The following is a 23,829-nucleotide window of genomic DNA, read 5'->3' on the forward strand; positions in this document are numbered from 1 at the left end:
TCGTGGTATCCAGACCTGCTTTAGGATCAGTTTCACTGGGTCCTGTCCATCGCTAATTACCTTTCCAAAATTGCTCTTGAGATGGTCTGAGAGGCATGGCACAACCATATTTCGTTCATGGACTCAAGTGCCAGACTCCATGAGGAGAACACTTTATTCCCCACTGAATCCAATTTTTTAGTCTCCCAATCTGGAGGCATGCTGGAGATGGAGTCAAGATTCTGTATCGTGCAAGGGAAAGCTTGTACTACCAGCTGCCTTGCGAAGGGTGGAGGGACCAGAAGGGCAGATCGTCAGCCGGCAATCTGTTGGCTCACTGCTGGTACAGAAGTAGGCTTGGCTCAAGCCACCATGATGGGCTCCATGAGGGCCTCATTGATTGGGGCAACAGCTCCAAGACAGGAGAAGCGGGGTGGAGAATCTCCATCAAGAGTTCTGCCTTTTTTCCTCCATTGGCTAAGGCAATTCTGGCACCTCTACTGCCTTTCTTTGATTACCGTTGTGAATTTGTTATATCTGCAGAGGGTAACCTCGAAGTTTATTCTATTTCTACCTCTGTAGAGGTATCTAGGCTACTCACATTTGGAAGGGCTAAGCAATCTGTTGTGTCTGTGGAGGTGGTCAGTACAATGGTTGCCTCACCTGTCTGCATCATCATTGTGGTCTATGATGTGGGGCATTTGGATGTGATCCAAATCAGTGCCAAATACGTCATTTATTCTTTGCCACTATTTATTTCTGGGCAAGAGTTTGGAACTGAGATTCCTCTCTCTAGTGGGTCTTCATTACCAGTATCTGCACTTGCCGTCTTGAGTCCATCAATATGTCTTTTTTTTATTGGTAAAGACTCCACAAGTGGAGTCAGTGTCAGCATCAGTGGAGGCACTGCTGGCTAAACTCTGGGCACCATGGCAGCTCCAACTGCAGCCAGATGAGGGCTCTTAGGACATTTATACAGTCGATATGCCCATAAACTGACATAGTGGTGTGAGGAAGTGCATGCGAGGCTCACCTTTGTTCCGCCGGGGGAGGACTTTCCCCGTAGAGCCCGTACTTCTCCCGAGAGGGATATATCAGAAAACGAAGGCCCATCTAGGACTACAAGATCCATTCCCCTGTCCTGTCTTTCCACAGCGAGACTTCGACTCGAACCCGGAAGTGGGCGGATATAAACCCGGAAGTCTTTCTCCCAGCCCAATGAAAGGAGGGGAAGACTAGAAGGAGGCGTCTAGGACCGGTGACGAGGGAGCAGCAGGAGCGTAGTCGGAAGAGGGAGAGCGGAAAAGAAAAAGCGAAAACCACGAAAGGACAGACGAGGAAGAACCAAAGAATGAGGACGCCCTGAGAGGAGACGAGGAACCGGACGAGCGTTGGTGCGAGGACTGGTGGTGCCCACCGGAGGATGCTGGAGAGCGGCCGCAACTCATGAGAGTTGCGGTGGAGCCGGTGAGTGGTAGCGTCTCCGGAGACCCGGGGGAGGGTGCGAGGGAAGGTGCGAGGGAGGCGGGAGGCAAGTACGGAAAAGAGCACGGGTAGTAAATCGAGCCGGCCTCAGAAGTACTTGTGTGTGACGCGCGTCGTTTTTTTTTAGCTTCCCTTAATACTTCTCACTTGACTCCCTGAATAATAAGCGTTTCACTAAAATCGCGTGGTAGACAAGGAACCTGAAGTCAAACTATCTTTTCCTGTGGGATATTACTTTGGCATAAAAGATTTTTAATGCGCACCTTGTATTTGTCTGCCTAAAGAATACACATCCCTAAGCCAGCACATTAGGATCACGCCCTTTAGACCTGATCAGTAAAGCACTTCAAGGTGTGGTGACGGGTATAATATAACATATCTTCTCCAAAAACAGTGATTGACGGCTCCTTTTTCCCTCCTCTCTTATAAGCCTCCGGGGAGACACCCTTGACACCGAAGAGGAGCCGGGAACATCTTCCTCTGACTTCCCATCAAGCTCAACCGAAACCAAACAGAGAGAAGGACAGGAGGAACTACACCCTGAAAGACCTACCACCCCTATCATTGATAATAAAAAATTTACTTTTGGCAAATACATTCAGCCTCCTCGCCTGTTTATCAGACCTGCGCTCCCACAAGTGGATTGACCCATTTAGCCCTAGGTCTAGAATAGGTGGTGCATAAAAACAGTAAATGCTCCCCTTATTGACATAAACAACATAGTTTGGATCTAATGGGGAATGGTGACTAGGTAAATAGAAATTTAGCTAATGGCAAAACACCCCATTTAGATTTTAAATACAAAGATCTTAAAAGGGGTGGGTTGATATAATCTAAGATTTGCTCGCCATTAAAAACAGTTTATGGTCCAAAAATGCTTGTGCTAAAGTGCTATAAATGATTCCCTCTTCACCATGAGTGATTCCCAATACCTGGCTTTTGGTCTGGTAACTGCAGATGGATGAGTAGAGGATGGGTTATACCAATTGTCTCTCCAGCCAAGATTTAATTGAGACCTCTTAATATAACTTAGCCAGGGAATCTTCAATGTTCATGGTTGAGTAATAATATCGTGAAGCGCATCCCTAAATGGTCTTAACTCATCAACAGACCAAATACGAAGCCAATACAGTATAGGCCTCAGTTTGGTAAGCTCTGCAATGGGCTTCAGTGCGAGATCTAACCTTACGAGTATTAAGGGGTCTTCCGGCCAAGGTTCGTTAAGGACTTTATAAAGTTGTTCTCTTCAATCCCAAGGTTTGTCACATCACAGTGCTCCTAGAGCTCTGCACCATAGAGAGTAGCATTAATTACGTGGGCTTTATACATTTCTATTACATTGCATATCAGGTGTGAAGAAGTGCATTTGGCAAACCCAAGGACAGCCATAACCCTGTTTTTTATGAGGGGGAGCTTTTGGAAGTCCATGAATTAGAGTTAGTTAGTCTGATTCCCAGATAATCAAATTCAAAATCTCTCAAAGGCTCTCCAGAATGGACAGAGTTTTATATGTCCTACCAAAGGACCAATCATTATCTCTTCTGAGAATGGACCGGGCTCTTTCTGGTCTGAGAATGGATGGGGTTTCACATGGCCCAAGAATGGGTGTTCGTTATGCATCAGAGAGCAGACCGGGCTGTATCAGGCCTCAGAATGGACGGGGCCTTATCTGGTCTGACAAAGAACAAATCATTATCTCTTCAGAGAATGGTCTGGACTTTATATGGCATGGGGATAGACTGGAACAGACAGGGCTTTATCAAACCATAGATTCCCCCAGTTCAAAGCCCCTGTTCCCACATCTCCTGTGTCCTTGGGAAATCAAACTGTGTCTTCTTGCCTCCTTGGACTGAGAGACTGGAGAGTACAGGAAGCATGCCAAGCCTGTCCCCAGCACATGAGCCCATCTCACCTTCTTGTTCTTCTCGAAGAAGTCTTTCAGTAGGGCATCCAGCTCGTTCTCATCAATGAAACCATTACCGTCCTAGGGGTGGTCAGGGGATAAGGAGGAGGAGAAAGCGACAGAGTAAAACAAGCTTTATCTGGGAACTTCATGGGCACTCAAAAAAACAAATAAGGCTTTAAATCAACTAAAATCAAAATGTGATGGAAATTCTGGGCTTAAAACGGCTAGGAATATAAGGGGCGCATTTACCATCATTAACACTTAGAGAATGGAGCCATCCCCGATCAGCCTGACCCTAGCTAGAAGAACTCGGCCAGCACAACAAACTAAAACAAATGTCTATGTCTGACTGCCCTTACCACAGTCTTCCTATAACAAACTAGACAACGCCCTGCTACTTAGTTATAAACTTCTTAAAGGGACAAGTACATTCAGTCACGTGAGTCCTTAACAACTATTTGTATTTCAATGTGTATAGACGTACAAATCATTTGGCTTTCTATCACAAAATGCCCTTTTGGGGTGCAGTGTGCTATATAAAATATAAACAATTAAATTCTTGAATATGTCTACTCCCTCTTTGTCAGACCCCTGCTTACTGTCTCTCGCTAGCATGCTCCCACCGCTCAAGATCTCATTGGAGTTGTCTCTTATACCTGCTGTGCTCACACTAGGGTTTGATCACCATGTTCAAAGTTGGGGTGATGAAATGATGATTCTGTGCCTCAAATCAAGAATGGTAAACACTGTTCTGGATTACTGTGGTGCTCCGGCACCCATTGGTTCTGCTCCAGTAAATAATGCTGATTCTGTCACAGTCCTAAGAGACCACCGGGTTCTTCCTCTCTGGCTTCCACTCCATGTGGAATATCTGGCACTAAAGCGTACTTTAGTGTAGTCCTGAAGACCTATTTTTCCTCTCTCTCCCCAAATATGGAGTCTCCCTCCCTGTGTACTGGATGTACTATACCAAGTCTGGTTCCATCACAGTTCCCAGCCTCTGCTGGCTTTCTTTATGCGTTCGAGTTTCCCTCTGTCTCCTCGATTTTACTATACAGAGTCTGGTCCCATCATTGCTGGCTTCCTTTTATGTCCCTGAATCTCCCTCTGTGTACTGGATGCACTGAGTCGGGTTCAATCATAGTCCTCTCACTCTATTGGCTTCCTTTATGCTCCCTGAGTCTCCCTCTGTGTACTGGGTGTACTATACTGGGTCTGGTCCTGTCATAGTCCCCATGCTTGCTGGCTTCCTTTATACATCCCTGAGTTTCCCTCAAGTACTGGGTGGACTGAATCTGGTTCCATCATAGTCCCATACTGAATTTGGTTCCGTCATAGTCCACATACTCTACTGGCTTCCTTTATATGTCCCTGAGTATCCCTCTGTGTTCTTGATGCACCGAGTCTGGTTCCGTCATAGGGCCGTATGTACGACCATGTCATTTTGCGAGTCGCAAATTGCGCTCAATTAAAATGACATGTACAACAGTGTCAGAGACACTGTTAGCGATTTTCAATGGGATCGCAAATTGCATGTCTCATCAATATTCATGAGGCACTCGCAATTTGCGACCCCATTGAGAATGGCTGGCCCTCCCAGGTATGGTGGCCTGCTGGGCTCATCAGACCTCCATGTCTGGGACTGCTTTTAAATAAGCAGTTTTTTAAAAATACAGCCCGTTTTCCTTAAAGGAAAACGGGATGCATTTAAAAAAAGAAAAATGAAACGTTTTCATTTCATTTTTAAGGGTAGGTAGTGGTCCCTGGAACCACTGCCTGCCCCTAAAAAATATTTTTCCTTGCATTCCCAAAGAGGAAGGCGTAACTGCGACTGTTTTACGACCGCAATTGCGGTCACACAACAATCATACATAGGGTAGCGAATTGCAATTAGGAAGGGATGTCCTTGGAACGCCCCTTCCTAATTGCGAGTCGCAAATCCTATTTAGCGAGTCACAAATAAATTGCCACTCGCTAAATAGGGTTTGTAGATGGCCCTGTACGTTTTTGCATGAGCAAACGGGTCACAAAGCCATTTGCACATGCAAAAACTGGTCGTACATCTGGCCCATAATCCATGCTGAGTCTGGTTCCGCCATAGTCCCATGCTGTGTCTGCTTCCGCCATAGTCCCATGCTGAGTCTGAGTTGTGAATTTGTAGTCTCCATCTATGCCTGCAGTGATGCTCGTCTGTTACAGTCCTGGGGTTGTGTATTTTTAGTCTCCATCTATGCCTGCAGCGATGCTCGTCTGTTACAGTCCTGGGGTTGTGTATTTTTGGTCCCCATCTATGCATGCAGTGACGCTCGTCTGTTACAGTCCTGGGGTTGTCTATTTTTAGTCACCATCTATGCATACAGTGATGCTCGTCTGTTACAGTCCTGGGGTTGTGTATTTTTAGTCTCCATCTATGTCTGCAGCGATGCTCGTCTGTTACAGTCCTGGGGTTGTGTATTTTTGGTCCCCATCTATGCATGCAGTGACGCTCGTCTGTTACAGTCCTGGGGTTGTCTATGTTTAGTCACCATCTATGCATACAGTGATGCTCGTCTGTTACAGTCCTGGGGTTGTGTATTTTTAGTCTCCATCTATGCCTGCAGTGATGCTCATCTGTTACAGTCCTGGGGTTGTGTATTTGTAGTCCCTATCTATGCATGCAGTGATGCTTGTCTGTTACAGTCCTGGGGTTGTGTATTTGTAGTCTCCATCTGTGCCTGCAGTGATGCTCGTCTGTTACAGTCCTGGGGTTGTGTATTTGTAGTCCCCATCTATGCATGCAGTAATGCTCGTCTGTTACAGATCTGGGGTTGTCTATTTTTAGTCACCATCTATGCATACAGTGATGCTCGTCTGTTACAGTCCTGGGGTTGTGTATTTTTAGTCTCCATCTATGCATGCAGTGATGCTCGTCTGTTACAGTCCTGGGGTTGTGTATTTGTAGTCCCCATCCATGCATACAGTGATGCTCGTCTGTTACAGTCCTGGGGTTGTGTGTTTTTAGTCCCCATCTATGGCTGCAGTGATGCTCGTCTGTTACAGTCCTGGGGTTGTGTATTTGTAGTCCCCATCTATGCGTGCAGTGATGCTCGTCTGTTACAGTCCTGGGGTTGTATATTTGTAGTCCCCATCTATGCATGCAGTAATGCTCGTCTGTTACAGTCCTGGGGTTGTGTATTCTTAGTCCACATATATGCATACAGTGATGCTCGTCTGTTACAGTCCTGGGGTTGTGTATTTTTAGTCCCCATCTATGAATGCAGTGATGCTCGTCTGTTGCAGTCCTGGGGTTGTGTATTTTTAGTCCCCATCTATGCATGCAGTAATGCTCGTCTGTTACAGTCCTGGGGTTGTGTATTTTTAGTCTCCATCTAAGCCTGCAGTGATGCTCGTCTGTTACAGTCCTGAGGATGTGTATTTTTAGTCCCCATCTATGCCTGCAGTGATGCTCGTCTGTTACAGTCCTGGGGTTGTGTGTTTTTAGTCTCCAGCTATGCATACAGTGATGCTCGTCTGTTACAGTCCTGTGGCTGTGTATTTTTAGTCTCCATCCATGCCTGCAGTGATGCTCGTCTGTTACAGTCCTGGGGTTGTGTATTTTTAGTCTCCATCTATGCATACAGTGATGCTCGTCTGTTACAGTCCTGGGGTTGTGTATTCTTAGTCCACATATATGCATACAGTGATGCTCGTCTGTTACAGTCCTGGGGTTGTGTATTTTTAGTCCATCTATGCCTGCAGTGATGCTCGTTTGTTACAGTCCTGGGGTTGTGTATTTTTAGTCCCCATCTATGCATGCAGTGATGCTCGTCTGTTACAGTCCTGGGGTTGTGTATTTTTAGTCCATCTATGCCTGCAGTGATGCTCATCTGTTACAGTCCTGGGGTTGTGTGTTTTTAGTCTCCAGCTATGCATACAGTGATGCTCGTCTGTTACAGTCCTGTGGCTGTGTATTTTTAGTCTCCATCCATGCCTGCAGTGATGCTCGTCTGTTACAGTCCTGGGGTTGTGTGTTTTTGGCCTCCAGCTATGCATACAGTGATGCTCGTCTGTTACAGTCCTGTGGCTGTGTATTTTTAGTCCCCATCCATGCCTGCAGTGATGCTCGTCTGTTACAGTCCTGGGGTTGTGTATTTTTAGTCCCCATCTATGCCTGCAGTGATGCTCGTCTGTTACAGTCCTGGGGTTGTGTATTTTTAGTCTCCATCTATGCAGACAGTGATGCTCGTCTGTTACAGTCCTGGGGTTGTGTATTCTTAGTCCACATATATGCATACAATGATGCTCATCTGTTACAGTCCTGGGGTTGTGTATTTTTAGTCTCCATCTATGTCTGCAGTGATGCTCGTCTGTTACAGTACTGGGGTTGTGTATTTTTAGTCTCCATCTATGTCTGCAGTGATGCTGGTCCTGTTACAGTCCTGGGGCTGTGTATTTGTAGTCTCCATCAGTGCCTGCAGTGATGCTCGTCTGTTACAGTCCTGGGGTTGTGTATTTTTAGTCCCCATCTATGCATACAGTGATGCTCGTCTGTTAGAGTCCTGGGTTTGTGTGCTGTTAGTCTCCATCTATGTCTGCAGTGATGCTCGTCTGTTACAGTCCTGGGGTTGTGTATTTTTAGTCCCCATCTATGCATGCAGTGATGCTCGTCTGTTACAGTCCTGGGGTTGTGTATTTTTAGTCCCCATCTATGCATACAGTGATGCTCGTCTGTTACAGTCCTGGGGTTGTGCATTTTTAGTCCCCATATATGCAGACAGTAATGCTCGTCTGTTACAGTCCTGGGGTTGTGTATTTTTAGTCTCCATCTATGCCTGCAGTGATACTGGTCTGTTACAGTCCCGGGGTTGTGTATTTTTAGTCCCCATCTATGTCTGCAGTGATGCTCGTCTGTTACAGTCCTGGGGTTGTGTATTTTTAGTCCCCATCTATGGCTGCAGTGATGCTCGTCTGTTACAGTCCTGGGGTTGTGTATTTTTAGTCCCCATCTATGCCTGCAGTGATGCTCGTCTGTTACAGTCCTGGGGTTGTGTATTTTTAGTCTCCATCCATGCATACAGTGATGCTCGTCTGTTACAGTCCTGGGGTTGTGTGTTTTTAGTCTCCATCTATGCATACAGTGATGCGTGTCTGTTACAGTCCTGGGGTTGTGTGCTTTTAGTCTCCATCTATGTCTGCAGTGATGCTCGTCTGTTACAGTCCTGGGGTTGTGCATTTTTAGTCCCCATATATGCAGACAGTAATGCTCGTCTGTTACAGTCCTGGGGTTGTGTATTTTTAGTCTCCATCTATGCCTGCAGTGATACTGGTCTGTTACAGTCCCGGGGTTGTGTATTTTTAGTCCCCATCTATGTCTGCAGTGATGCTCGTCTGTTACAGTCCTGGGGTTGTGTATTTTTAGTCCCCATCTATGGCTGCAGTGATGCTCGTCTGTTACAGTCCTGAGGTTGTGTATTTTTAGTCCCCATCTATGCCTGCAGTGATGCTCGTCTGTTACAGTCCTGGGGTTGTGTATTTGTAGTCCCCATCCATGCATACAGTGATGCTCGTCTGTTACAGTCCTGGGGTTGTGTGTTTTTAGTCCCCATCTATGGCTGCAGTGATGCTCGTCTGTTACAGTCCTGGGGTTGTGTATTTGTAGTCCCCATCTATGCGTGCAGTGATGCTCGTCTGTTACAGTCCTGGGGTTGTATATTTGTAGTCCCCATCTATGCATGCAGTAATGCTCGTCTGTTACAGTCCTGGGGTTGTGTATTCTTAGTCCACATATATGCATACAGTGATGCTCGTCTGTTACAGTCCTGGGGTTGTGTATTTTTAGTCCCCATCTATGAATGCAGTGATGCTCGTCTGTTGCAGTCCTGGGGTTGTGTATTTTTAGTCCCCATCTATGCATGCAGTAATGCTCGTCTGTTACAGTCCTGGGGTTGTGTATTTTTAGTCTCCATCTAAGCCTGCAGTGATGCTCGTCTGTTACAGTCCTGAGGATGTGTATTTTTAGTCCCCATCTATGCCTGCAGTGATGCTCGTCTGTTACAGTCCTGTGGCTGTGTATTTTTAGTCTCCATCCATGCCTGCAGTGATGCTCGTCTGTTACAGTCCTGGGGTTGTGTATTTTTAGTCTCCATCTATGCATACAGTGATGCTCGTCTGTTACAGTCCTGGGGTTGTGTATTCTTAGTCCACATATATGCATACAGTGATGCTCGTCTGTTACAGTCCTGGGGTTGTGTAATTTTAGTCCATCTATGCCTGCAGTGATGCTCGTTTGTTACAGTCCTGGGGTTGTGTATTTTTAGTCCCCATCTATGCATGCAGTGATGCTCGTCTGTTACAGTCCTGGGGTTGTGTATTTTTAGTCCATCTATGCCTGCAGTGATGCTCATCTGTTACAGTCCTGGGGTTGTGTGTTTTTAGTCTCCAGCTATGCATACAGTGATGCTCGTCTGTTACAGTCCTGTGGCTGTGTATTTTTAGTCTCCATCCATGCCTGCAGTGATGCTCGTCTGTTACAGTCCTGGGGTTGTGTGTTTTTGGCCTCCAGCTATGCATACAGTGATGCTCGTCTGTTACAGTCCTGTGGCTGTGTATTTTTAGTCCCCATCCATGCCTGCAGTGATGCTCGTCTGTTACAGTCCTGGGGTTGTGTATTTTTAGTCCCCATCTATGCCTGCAGTGATGCTCGTCTGTTACAGTCCTGGGGTTGTGTATTTTTAGTCTCCATCTATGCAGACAGTGATGCTCGTCTGTTACAGTCCTGGGGTTGTGTATTTTTAGTCTCCATCTATGCATACAATGATGCTCATCTGTTACAGTCCTGGGGTTGTGTATTTTTAGTCTCCATCTATGTCTGCAGTGATGCTCGTCTGTTACAGTACTGGGGTTGTGTATTTTTAGTCTCCATCTATGTCTGCAGTGATGCTGGTCCTGTTACAGTCCTGGGGCTGTGTATTTGTAGTCTCCATCAGTGCCTGCAGTGATGCTCGTCTGTTACAGTCCTGGGGTTGTGTATTTTTAGTCCCCATCTATGCATACAGTGATGCTCGTCTGTTAGAGTCCTGGGTTTGTGTGCTGTTAGTCTCCATCTATGTCTGCAGTGATGCTCGTCTGTTACAGTCCTGGGGTTGTGGATTTTTAGTCCCCATCTATGCATGCAGTGATGCTCGTCTGTTACAGTCCTGGGGTTGTGTATTTTTAGTCCCCATCTATGCATACAGTGATGCTCGTCTGTTACAGTCCTGGGGTTGTGCATTTTTAGTCCCCATATATGCAGACAGTAATGCTCGTCTGTTACAGTCCTGGGGTTGTGTATTTTTAGTCTCCATCTATGCCTGCAGTGATACTGGTCTGTTACAGTCCCGGGGTTGTGTATTTTTAGTCCCCATCTAGGTCTGCAGTGAAGCTCGTCTGTTACAGTCCTGGGGTTGTGTATTTTTAGTCCCCATCTATGGCTGCAGTGATGCTCGTCTGTTACAGTCCTGTGGTTGTGTATTTTTAGTCCCCATCTATGCCTGCAGTGATGCTCGTCTGTTACAGTCCTGGGGTTGTGTATTTTTAGTCTCCATCCATGCATACAGTGATGCTCGTCTGTTACAGTCCTGGGGTTGTGTGTTTTTAGTCTCCATCTATGCATACAGTGATGCGTGTCTGTTACAGTCCTGGGGTTGTGTGCTTTTAGTCTCCATCTATGTCTGCAGTGATGCTCGTCTGTTACAGTCCTGGGGTTGTGTATTTTTAGTCTCCATCTATGTCTGCAGTGATGCTTGTCTGTTACAGTCCTGGGGTTGTGTATTTTTAGCCCCCATCTATGCATGGAGTGATGCTCGTCTGTTACAGTCCGGGGGTTGTGTATTTTTAGTCCCCATCTATCCCTGCAGTGATACTGGTCCTGTTACAGTCCTGGGGTTGTGTATTTTTAGTCCCCATCTATGCCTGCAGTGATGGTCGTCTGTTACAGTCCTGAGGTTGTGTATTTTTAGTCTCCATCTATGCATGGAGTGATGCTCGTCTGTTACAGTCCTGAGGTTGTGTATTTTTAGTCTCCATCTATGCCTGCAGTGATGCTCGTCTGTTACAGTCCTGAGGTTGTGTATTTTTAGTCCCCATCTATGCATGCAGTGATGCTCGTCTGTTACAGTCCGGGGGTTGTGTATTTTTAGTCTCCATCTATGCATACAGTGATGCTCGTCTGTTACAGTCCTGAGGTTGTGTATTTTTAGTCCCCATCTATGCCTGCAGTGATGGTCGTCTGTTACAGTCCTGAGGTTGTGTATTTTTAGTCTCCATCTATGCATGGAGTGATGCTCGTCTGTTACAGTCCTGAGGTTGTGTATTTTTAGTCTCCATCTATGCCTGCATTGATGCTCGTCTGTTAAAGTCCTGAGGTTGTGTATTTTTAGTCCCCATCTATGCATGCAGTGATGCTCGTCTGTTACAGTCCGGGGGTTGTGTATTTTTAGTCTCCATCTATGCATACAGTGATGCTCGTCTGTTACAGTCCTGAGGTTGTGTATTTTTAGTCTCCATCTATGCATGGAGTGATGCTCGTCTGTTACAGTCCTGAGGTTGTGTATTTTTAGTCTCCATCTATCCCTGCAGTGATACTGGTCCTGTTACAGTCCTGGGGTTGTGTATTTTTAGTCCCCATCTATGCCTGCAGTGATGGTCGTCTGTTACAGTCCTGAGGTTGTGTATTTTTAGTCTCCATCTATGCATGGAGTGATGCTCGTCTGTTACAGTCCTGAGGTTGTGTATTTTTAGTCTCCATCTATGCCTGCAGTGATGCTCGTCTGTTACAGTCCTGAGGTTGTGTATTTTTAGTCCCCATCTATGCATGCAGTGATGCTCGTCTGTTACAGTCCGGGGGTTGTGTATTTTTAGTCTCCATCTATGCATACAGTGATGCTCGTCTGTTACAGTCCTGAGGTTGTGTATTTTTAGTCTCCATCTATGTCTGCAGTGATGTTCGTCTGTTACAGTCCTGGGGTTGTGTATTTTTTCGTCCCCATCTATGTCTGCAGGGATGCTGGTGCTGTTTCAGGCCTGGGGTTGTGTATTTGTAGTCTCCATCTATCCCTGCAGTGATACTGGTCCTGTTACAGTCCTGGGGTTGTGTATTTTTCGTCCCCATCTATGCATACAGTGATACTGGTTCTGTTACAGTCCTGAGGTTGTGTATTTTTAGGCCCCATCTATGCATGCAGTGATGCTCGTCTGTTACTGTCCGGGGGTTGTGTATTTTTAGTCTCCATCTATGCATACAGTGATGCTCGTCTGTTACAGTCCTGGGGTTGTGTATTTTTAGTCTCCATCTATCCCTGCAGTGATACTGGTCCTGTTACAGTCCTGGGGTTGTGTATTTTTAGTCTCTATCTATGTCTGCAGTGATGCTGGTCTGCTAGTGTCCCAGGTTTGTGTATTTTTTCGTCCCCATCTATGACTGCAGGGATGCTGGTGCTATTTCAGGCCTAGGGTTGTGTATTTGTCAGTCTCCCTCTATTTCTGCAGTGATGCTGGTCTGTTACAATCCTGGGGGTGAGTACTTTTGAGACTTTCACAGTACTGGCGCTGCTCTGTTACAGTCTTGATGCGCTGTATCTTCAGATCTCCCTCTCGCTCCCCAAAAACACTGGTTCACTTACAGTCTTGGCTTAGGGGGTGTATTTTGCAGTCACTCTCCTTTATTAGGTCTCGCTGGCGTTGCAGTGCGAAGCGCTGCCGCCAACGAGTACTATTGTTGCCTAGTTGCCTCCCAAGGGAGACAGACCGGGGCACGCGCAGCGATCGGGGTCTGTGGACGCGCAGACGCACACACAGACACACACACGCGCGCGCACACACCCCGCCGCTGCCGACCCCCCTCACCGCATCCGCGGCTTCCTAATGCGCGTGCGCGCGCACACACACACCTCGCCACCGCCGCCGCCGCCCCCCCCTGTTAGTTTGCACATTTCCCTAAAGGTTCCTTGCAATTAAGTCCTCTACTGTGCTCCTGTGGACGTCACAGCCGCGATCAGTGTTTACCAGCACCTTCCCTGCCCACTTCCGCCTCGGACTGCGACCTTCCAGTGTTATTTGCAGCTCGCCCTGACACCGTGGATGCAGCCCATGAGCGGGTGCAAGCCTGGGGCTCAGGGTCAGCTCTGACCAGACACTTCCGGACCTGGAGACAGCCACTTCCGGCTCTGAGGACATCCCCCTAAGGAAGGTTCGCCAGGGGAGTGAGAGGCAGGTCTTTGTGGGCTGTGCCCAGAGTCCAGCAATGCCCTGCTGTCATTCTCTTTCAGCGAGATAGCTCCGTGGGTTAATGCATCTGCTGTAAAACTCTTAGTGAAAGTTGACGTCACATATTTAAAACCTTGCAGTATTGAATCAGTCAATCATGCTTCTGGAGTTCATAATGGTCCACTTTTGTGTTGGATAACAGCGATATTAGAATATCACTACACATGTGATACAAATATAACTCCTTGGAGAGGTTTAGAACCCTCCATCCGCGATGTCACTGGTCACTGATTTAGAGGAAGGAACACTGACGGTTCCCGGGTATTTACAACAGGAACAGCAGGCAGAGGGCGAAGGGTGTGCGTGGCGCAGAACTCAAAACACTCGAACTTTCTGGCAGGAAGGTTGGGAGCCCTCAGATGCTCACACAGGTTAACCACATACCTCCGCAAGGCCCAAGTGAAGGGTCTTGCAGTCTACCCGGTCTCTTCCTATTTTGTAAACATTTTGGGGGAGCTTAGAAACAGATGCATTCCATCACCACTAGCAAGATGGCCAAGTCACTGAGTCGGGCAGACAACAGAACAAGATGTCAGCCTGTGGGTAAGGTTGTCTGGGGAACTAGAATGCTTAACGTCCAACCTCACCTTTTCCATGTTCCCTAAATATTCTGGAAATATAAACTATACTCTTAGTCTGGGAAGGGCCCATGCCACAGCGTCATTTCCTTGAAAGAGTAGTCCCTTTGTCCTGCCATAAGAGTCATTGCCATCCATTTGTGGTTTAGTGGGCTATTGGGAAACTGTGGAAACAGGAGACATGGTTTTAATCCCAGCATTTCCGCTTGGCTAAATTGTGTGCTCTTGGGCAATCATTTTTTGAACATATTCCTCTGCTTTTTTTGGGGTCAAGATTGTGGGTATTTAGAATCCACCCATAAGCTGCTAAAAAGTTTATAGCCTTTGCAGCAAACATTAGTATATTACAATCTAGATTCTCATAATTTTAACAAACTGGTGATCTTGTGCAATCATACTCTGCCTGTTCCTCTGTCAACTAATCTGATAATAAGTGTGACCTTAGAACAGGCTTAATGGAAGAATTAAAAACCTAAGGTATAGTCCCATTACTACACCAGGAATGGTTTTCATTAAACAAGCATTTGCAATGCAATAGGTCTCGCATTACTAAAAGTTTTAGTTATTGGTGTTGCATTAATATTTGCAAAGCCAATAGCTCAACCTTTCAGTAATGCGACACCTATTGCATTGCAAATGCTTCTGTTCTTAAGAAGACACACAGACCTTTGGAGAGCTCGAACAGATGACTGCTGCGCATCTGCCCCTGCTTCTGACACACGTGTTATGTGCCTTTGCAGCGAGGACCTTGCTAGGTCACCAGAGCCTTCTCATGACCTGGGGTCCCTGCATGTCCACAGTCCACTGGGTGTGATGCCACGGGGTCCAAGCTCATCCATCATTTCACTGACCTTTCCTACTCTCCCCGCTGTAGCATTATTTATGTATTCATTATATGTGATGCATCTCAGCTGGCAGTCTTTAAAAACACTAGAACAATTTATCATGTTGGGTGTGCTGCTGTAAAACCTCCCCTTGTGTAATGCTTCTCAGATACAAAGTCTGAGAGCCGAGTTAGGGTGGGTAGGGGCTGGTGAAAGGACCAGTTACTCACCTGTAATTTAATTTTTTAAAATCTACTCTGGGAATCCAATTAGACCTAGAGGCCAGAGACTATAGGGTTATAGTAGAAGTTATGTTTTCAGAGAAAAAGTGGCAAATGCATGGAACTGTGTCTTAGTGGAAGTGGTGGAATACAATGAGAACAATGTAAATTATACTGTGACCAGCACGGTCTCCTAACCCTTTTTGTTTATTTTTATAGCACAGGTCCTGAGGTTGTGTATTTTTAGTCTCCATCTATGCCTGCAGTGATGCTCGTCTGTTAAAGTCCTGAGGTTGTGTATTTTTAGTCCCCATCTATGCATGGAGTGATGCTCGTCTGTTACAGTCCGGGGGTTGTGTATTTTTAGTCTCCATCTATGCATACAGTGATGCTCGTCTGTTACAGTCCTGAGGTTGTGTATTTTTAGTCTCCATCTATGCATGGAGTGATGCTCGTCTGTTACAGTCCTGAGGTTGTGTATTTTTAGTCTCCATCTATCCCTGCAGTGATACTGGTCCTGTTACAGTCCTGGGGTTGTGTATTTTTAGTCCCCATCTATGCCTGCAGTGATGGTCGTCTGTTACAGTCCTGAGGTTGTGTATTTTTAGTCCCCATCTATGCATGGAGTGATGCTCGTCTGTTACAGTCCTGAGGTTGTGTATTTTTAGTCTCCATCTATGCCTGCAGTGATGCTCGTCTGTTACAGTCCTGAGGTTGTGTATTTTTAGTCCCCATCTATGCATGCAGTGATGCTCGTCTGTTACAGTCCGGGGGTTGTGTATTTTTAGTCTCCATCTATGCATACAGTGATGCTCGTCTGTTACAGTCCTGAGGTTGTGTATTTTTAGTCTCCATCTATGTCTGCAGTGATGCTCGTCTGTTACAGTCCTGGGGTTGTGTAGTTTTTCGTCCCCATCTATGTCTGCAGGGATGCTGGTGCTGTTTCAGGCCTGGGGTTGTGTATTTGTAGTCTCCATCTATCCCTGCAGTGATACTGGTCCTGTTACAGTCCTGGGGTTGTGTATTTTTCGTCCCCATCTATGCATACAGTGATACTGGTCCTGTTACAGTCCTGAGGTTGTGTATTTTTAGTCCCCATCTATGCATGCAGTGATGCTCGTCTGTTACAGTCCTGGGGTTGTGTATTTTGTGTCAAATACATTTGAAATGCAATAGGCCTCACATTTGAGAGAGTTGGAGCTGTTTGCATTGTAAATGATAAAGCCTTTTATTTATCTGTTTTAAAAACTACACGTAAATAAAAGGCATTGTCATTTACAATGCCAATAGCTCAAACTCTCGTAAATGCGAGACCTATTGCATTGCAAATGCTTGTTATAATGCTTGTTTTCTACAGTGCCGGGCCTCCCTTTTTGTCTGTATTGATGCTGATGCAATTGCATTCCTTTGGCTCTGTATCTTTTAGTCTCCCTCTCTGTTCTCCCATCATGCTGGAGTGTCCCAGTCATAGGAATGTGTTTCTGAGTCCTGCCCCCCTCCACAGACCCCATAACCCCCAGTGCTTGCATAGTACCGACTCTCCTCTACCAGCTAGGAGCTGAATTCTTTTTACATTACTCACTTTGTCATAAAACGCAAAGATGGAATTGAATTCCTCCGAGCTCAGCTTCATTCCCTGAAAGAACAAGAAACGAGAAGGACATATAATTAAAACTGAGATCCGCTTCGGGTGCCGAGGTGAGGTGAGGCCGGCTGGGGGGCGGGAGCAGTGAGCTGTGAAGGGCTCGGAGACGGAGACCAGCGTTAAATGTCACCTCTTGCCTTCAGTCCTGATCTACAGCCGCCATTTTCTGGAGAGGCGCGTGGCTCTGAGCGCCCCGCCCCCAGGTGGAGCACCGGGTATTCTATGCATGAGATAGAGAGCATTACAGGTGTATGGCAGAGTTTATGATAGAAAACAAAAGGGGTGTATGATACATGGCGACGCGTGTTTGACTGAACATTATAAGAATGTGACAGAGCAGTGCAAGTTTATGTTCGAGCACTGCAGGTGGGGGATGGGACACTGACGCACCATGGGCACAGGGCACGTTTAATATTAAGCACTGTACGGGTATGACACTGCAGATGGATAAATCAGTGGCACAGGTGTGTGATAAAGAACTATGAGTGTGTTGGGGTGCTATAGACATATGTCAGAGCGCTGAATGTGCACTTTAGATAACACTCGGGCCTCATTTATGGGGGTTTGGTGTACGGCAGTGCAGCAAGCCACCTTGCTGTGCTGCGGCTGCCCTACATCAAAGTGAGAGGACAGGAATGCACCGTATCTATCCTACAATCCAGTGCTAGTGTTGTTTGGGCAGCCTGGCTTTAACGCAGGCCCCCTTACACCATGTTGTTGGTAGCAGGGGCGTAACACAGGCCCCCGCATCCCCCGCGGTGCGGGGGAGCCCTGAGCTGCAGGGGCCCCCTCAGTCCAGTACTCAGGCCTTAGAGCTCCGGAATAAATCCGGAGTGGGGGGCCCTCCGTGTACCTTGCAGGGGGGCCCCCTCAGCTTTCGTTGCGCCACTGGTTGGTTGGATTGTTTTTTGTGCAGGAAGGGGCACTTTCCTGCACATAAACCATATTGGAAGACTTTTTCCTCTTTCTATGTGTTCAGAATGCAGCACACATGGAAAGAGGAAAAAACGAGGAGAAATAAAGCAATTTCTCTCAGTTGTACCTCGCCTGGAAAGGCGCAAGGTATTGGTGCATCCTCAGGTTTACATGGTTTTGTAAATCTGGAGAAGCATAGGGGCGTTTTTAGAGACAGAGAGAGAAAGAGAGAGACACAGAGAGAGAAAGAGAGGGGATTTTACATGTTTCTCATAGGCAGGGCCACTGTAATCATGCGACAGGTATGATCAAATTAATACAGCAGGGTTAACCTAAGTTATGAGGCAAGAAAACGCAGAGTGATGCAACACATATTGTGACAGTATTACTGCATTATTTTGCCATTTTTACACGTTAACACTGTCTTGGAGAAAGGTTCTATCTCACCCGTAGCAGTTTAACACTCAGGTACAGCAACAGGCAAAAGAAAGATGACCAGTCGACTTTTACGAATGGCCTTCCACTGCACAACACGTCGCCACATTTTTAGTAACTGTTTGAGCTAGAAGCAACATTTTATATATACACTGCAAATTGTACAGCAGTTGATGAATTATGTGGTAAATGTGTAAAATCCATAATTATACTGGAAATTTCCGGCCACGGAATCGCATAATTCACTATGAGATCTTTGAGCATACAACAGAGCAGGATAGTTGTATGTTAGAGGACAATAGGCATTTGATAGAGCAGGACAGTCTAAGGCAGAGAGCACTAAAAGAGTACAGCATAGGTGTGTCTAAGCCCGGTAGGTAGACGATGGAGCACTAAATGTGTGGGATTGGGCACTAATAGTGTGTGATGCAGAATTGTAGCTGATAGAGCAGAATAGATTCGCCTGACAGCCACATAGGTGTATACTACAGCTCCATCAGTGTAAGTTTGAAAATTGTATGTCTGTGAATGAACACTGTGGATGTATGTTAGAACACTATATGTGTGATGCTGTACTATAAGCATAAGCTATACAACACTATGGGGCCTACTGACAAAATATGTTTATGACTAAATTTCCCTTTAACAGCCTAATTTGCAATACTGCCAATCACAAAAGCATTCCTGGCAGGCATAAGCCAATTTATGTGTGTGCATGTCTCCGCCACAAATAGTATTCTCCGTACCTCTCAAGTGGTGCGACAACGGGCCTTCCAAGATGCGGTTAGCCTTGGACATTGGTCTGCATTCACAAGCATGGATGTTTACAGAGATTCACAATCACCTATATTTCATTTCCCCTTCCTCCCCAGGAAAGGGATGGATTTTTCCTCCAGCCAAGGGCTGACATACAAATCCTTCCAGAGTGGGAAGCAGAATGGATCACCCCAAGATTGGGTGGGGTATAGATAAAATATTTTCCCCACAGAAAAAGTGTGCTTTCACAAGGGAAACTAATTTCCCCTGTGTGGAGATGTCCACCATGGAGAACACTGCACAGAAGGAATAGGATCCTGCGGGGAGGTCACATGATCTTCGAGGAAGTACGCTTGAAATCCTTTTGCTGGGGGAGGTTTCAAGGCGTATTCCTTGGAACATTTGTGAATTTGAAAATATTACAAAAAGTATGAGCAGGCAAAGTTCCCTGCCTCTACATTTCCTACTTTCTTTGTGAATTGGGCCCTACTTTAGTATTCTGGGTTGCTGTACCTGTATGATCGACCTCTATGGGTTTACAATATAACACTACTTGGATATTTTTTAACACTATAGTAGTGTGAATGAGTTTTATAAGGTCACAACAAAACACAGATGGTTGACAATAGGGCACTACAGATTTGTCTGGGATTGCGATAGAGCGCTATTTAACTATAGTAGGTCACTAATGGAGTATGATAGAGCACTATAGGTATGGGTTACTAAAGTGTAGACGTAAGCTGAAGCACCATAGGTGTACAATACAGTGCTTTAGATATACAATAAATAATGTTATTTTCTTAGTCACTACTTGTGTATTGTAGAACTCTATAGATATCATAGACTACTATTATCAGACTACAATTGTGTAAGATTGTGCACACTGGTGCGCTGTAGTTGTGCCACAGCACGATATGTGTATGAAAAAGAAATGCAGAAGTATGAGTGGGGATTACAGATGTCTGATTGAACGCAATAACTGTATAATTAAAGACTACTACTGTGTGATAGATCCCTATAAGCGTATATCAGATTACAGGTATATGACAGAACGTTATACGTTTTTGATAGGGGATTATGGGTCTATATCAAAATGCTATTAATGCATAATGAGCGCTTTAAGTGTCTGATAAATTGCCACAGGTGTATATCTGAACACTACATATGTATGCTAAACACTAGGGGTACGATAGAGCGCTATGGGTCTATGCAGGCGCACTATAGATGTGTCATAGCTCACTATAGATATTTAGCTGACCACTGTATGATGAGGCGCTATACTTGCACGATACATCATTATGGGTGTTAGACAGCACACAAGATTTTCGTTTGAGGGAGAATTTGTCTATAAGTGAACAGTGATGGAGTATGACCAAACAACATTATTTAGAGAACGCATCAGGCTTGAAATAGAGCACTATGAGCCTTATGTTCATACAATGCAATCGGTACAAATGGTCGCAATCTGCACCCTGACTTTTACAGAAAGCATTGGTCTTTTTAGAACCAACATATGTTCACTCTAGTTGGTTCACAAAATTCCAATTTGTAGGTGGGGGGTGTCACACTTTGACCCTCCCTCCTTATGGTTCTTAAATTGTGACCTACTACAAATTGCTGCCATCATAGGGATGGTGGCCAGCTGGGGTGATTGCTTTTACATAAAGAAATCTCTCTTTTTTTTTAAATGCAGCCTGTTTTCCTTAAAGGAAAATGGGATGCATTAAAAAAAAATAACATTTCAAGAACTATTTTTTTACGAGTAGGCGGTGGTGCCATAGACCATTACCCACTCCTAAACATTTTTTCCCCAATATTTACAAGGGGAAAGGGGTCCCTAAGAGACCCCTTCCTGTTTGCAAATAAGTTACCACCTCCTTCGATATGTCGGTAACCTACCAATGATTGCAACCGCAATTGCGGCCGCAAACCATTGGAACATACCACAAAAAAACACAAATTGGAAGGGACGCCTTAAATACGCCCCTTTCAATTTGAAATTCAGTATCTAATTGCAAACCTATTTTGTGTTTCCATTAACAAGTTACCGAATCACAATTTTGGTTTTGAACATACCCAAAAGCTATTTTGCACTCGTAAAGTCTCCAATTTTATGAATCAGAGCATTTGCAACAGTAAAATAGCTGTGGAGATAATGCTCTTAATGTGTATAAAAGAACGAAGTAGTTCAGTGCAGCACTATGTCTGATCAAACTTTTCAGAAATGCAATAGAATTCTATATGTGTGTAATAGAACACTATGGATCCGATTCACAAAGGTAAACGGTCTAAACTTAGACCAAACGTGTACGTTTACGAATTTGGGAATTAACAAAGGGCAATCACGCGTACTATCTTTATGTCCGCACTCTGGTGGATCTCTGCCCGAGTGCGGACATAAAGATGGTACTCATAAATACCCTTTGCGAATTCCCAAAGTCGTAAACGTAGAGGTTTGGTCCATCTAAGTTTACCTTTGTAAATCGGGCCCTATACGATAAAGGCAGAGTCCTACATGAGATATAATGGTACAGGTGAGTGATAAGGCACTAGCTGTTTGAGATAAAGTACTATACATGAATGATGAACTGTTGAATTGTGCATTTTTTGTAGCCATGTAATAGACATTGTAAGGAAAGTTGCCCCTTCATTAAAACAAGGATGTTAATCTGATAGTTTCTTCAGAAGCACTGCTAGATTTTGATGGCATTTGCTAATAGCTAATATCCCAAGGTAAGCAATGTATCATTGAGAAGGAGGGCACAAACAAAGAGGAAATGCTATACGAAGAATAAAGATATCCATTTATTTATGATGCTTCCCAGCAGCCTGTCTCTAAGTGCTCTCAGTTATGGAAGATATGGAAACTGAAGCATCAGGAGATTAAGAGCCTGATTTATAGTTTGGCGGACAGGGTACTCTGTTGTGCTTAACTCATTTAGAGATGTATGGACCATAAGGTTTCCGTTGACAGAGCCCACGTTGGCTCCCCTTGGCTCCCTAGATGGAAAGATTCCTCAGACGACAATGGCACATCTGCTGCATTTAGAGTGGATGGTGTAATGTCCTCATTCCTGTCTGTCACCGCAATAAAAAAACCTGACAGCGAGGGACAGAAAAAAACAATAATGACCCCCACACCTTGGGATCAAATTCCTACTACGGGAGTTTGTTTTTCTAATTCATAAAATGTTTAAATGTTCGGTAGATGTCCTTTAAAACTGATGGCGGACGTCCAACAAATGTTTTGTACCTTGAAGGGAATCACCATTACAAGAGTTCCCTCCAATGTACAGAAATGACTGTTGGGTCCGCGGTCATCTCTAAATTTGACGGACGGCAGTCCATCAGGAAGGTGGAGGGAGCGTGCTCTTCCACTCTGTCTGACAGAGTACTACCTGTCAAACTTAATATCAGGTCCTAAGTTGTTTATTATACACAAAATGTGTATGTGCTTGAGCATTTTTTACATCTGTTGTCTTTACTTCTGGCCCTTTATCTGCAGTTAATACCCTGAGATGATATGTGCATCCTCTGGTCAACCAGATTGATAGGTTCTCATCAGATCAGGCAAGCTAATAAACACCGGGACCCCATGTCCTTATGGCAAGAGTCTTGTGAGGGGCTGATATAGGCCAGAGGTGACGGAAGTGCAGATAACACTTGAATATTGATTTGGGGCATAAAGACAGAGTGCAGGAAGACTGTACCTGAAACTTCAGTAGAAAGTTCTCCTGAACGGGCATCAACCTGTGGAGAGAAAGAGAGAACACAGCCTGCTAATGAGAGCTGTTGAATTACATCTACCGCAGGGACCCTAAGATCACAACACGCCCTGTTCCCTGGAGATGACCAGGCTTGAAAATTACCTGCCTCTCACCCCAGGGGGATCACCAAGGACCCAAGGCACCAAGAGGTCTGTTCTATATCAAAATAACAACATATCATGGAGTAATGCTGGTAGCATAAAATAACATCAAATAACATAAATAAGATGACATAGCATAAAATGATGTAACAAAACGTACATTAAGACAATGCAGTCCATCGTAACCCAACTCATATCGACCTAACCCAACACAGCTTTTTGAATGTCTCTTTTGCTGTCTATAACTTTCACATATTCTGCATTTTCACAATGAACTCCTGGACTAGCTCCTCTCGGGTCACTTGATTCCTACTCCATACCAAACTGCACTAGCTCCCTTCTCCAGGACATCACCAGACACCACTTTGTTCTATTTCTGCGGTTCCGGTTGCTCTTAGCACAGAACTGTTTTCTTCTCCAGTATTGGGGTGTCTTTCATAGATTCACATGCTTGAATATTCCCCGTCGTCGGAGTGGGAGTCCCACGGTAAATAATATAGCAATATATACAGCCATAATATATATATATATATATATATATATATATATATACACATATACATAAGTAATCATATAAAACAGAGATATAAGTAAGTAATAACATCAAGAATGTCCCTATATGAAATTTCCATAGAGATACATGGAAAGAGAAAAAAGACATTCGTAGTCTATCTCTGTCATTATGTTAGTCCGAACTCCGGCCAATCAGGCGCCAGCTCCTCTCTAGAACCTTCTCCTCAGAGCTCCTCACCTCAGATTTTCTACCGCACGTCGTGTGAAAGGGAGTCTCCCTGAGCTCTGCTCAGTTTTTTCTCTTCAGGATGACTTCAAGTAAGAAGTCTTTGTTTAGACCTTGTTCTTTTGTGGAAAGCTACGTTATTCTCAGAAAATCCACACAGTAAGTGTATTTACTGTCTTTACCCTACCATGAAGTGG

General features: G+C 45.1%; 1 protein-coding gene across 1 annotated transcript in view; it reads right to left on the reverse strand.

Annotated features, from left to right (window-relative positions):
• Window positions 1-23,829, reverse strand: part of CALB2 (calbindin 2) — a 170,292-nt gene that overhangs the window by 24,394 nt on the left and 122,069 nt on the right. Inside the window, exons 8-10 of the mRNA XM_085637894.1 lie at window positions 22,736-22,775; window positions 16,857-16,910; window positions 3,377-3,448 (exon numbers count right to left, since the gene is read on the reverse strand). Of these exons, the coding sequence (XP_085494020.1) occupies window positions 3,377-3,448; window positions 16,857-16,910; window positions 22,736-22,775 (166 nt within the window). The remainder of the gene's footprint in view (window positions 1-3,376; window positions 3,449-16,856; window positions 16,911-22,735; window positions 22,776-23,829) is intronic.

The sequence above is a fragment of the Triturus cristatus genome, chromosome 12 (genome assembly GCF_964204655.1).
Source record: "Triturus cristatus chromosome 12, aTriCri1.1, whole genome shotgun sequence".
Taxonomy (NCBI): Eukaryota; Metazoa; Chordata; class Amphibia; order Caudata; family Salamandridae; genus Triturus; species Triturus cristatus.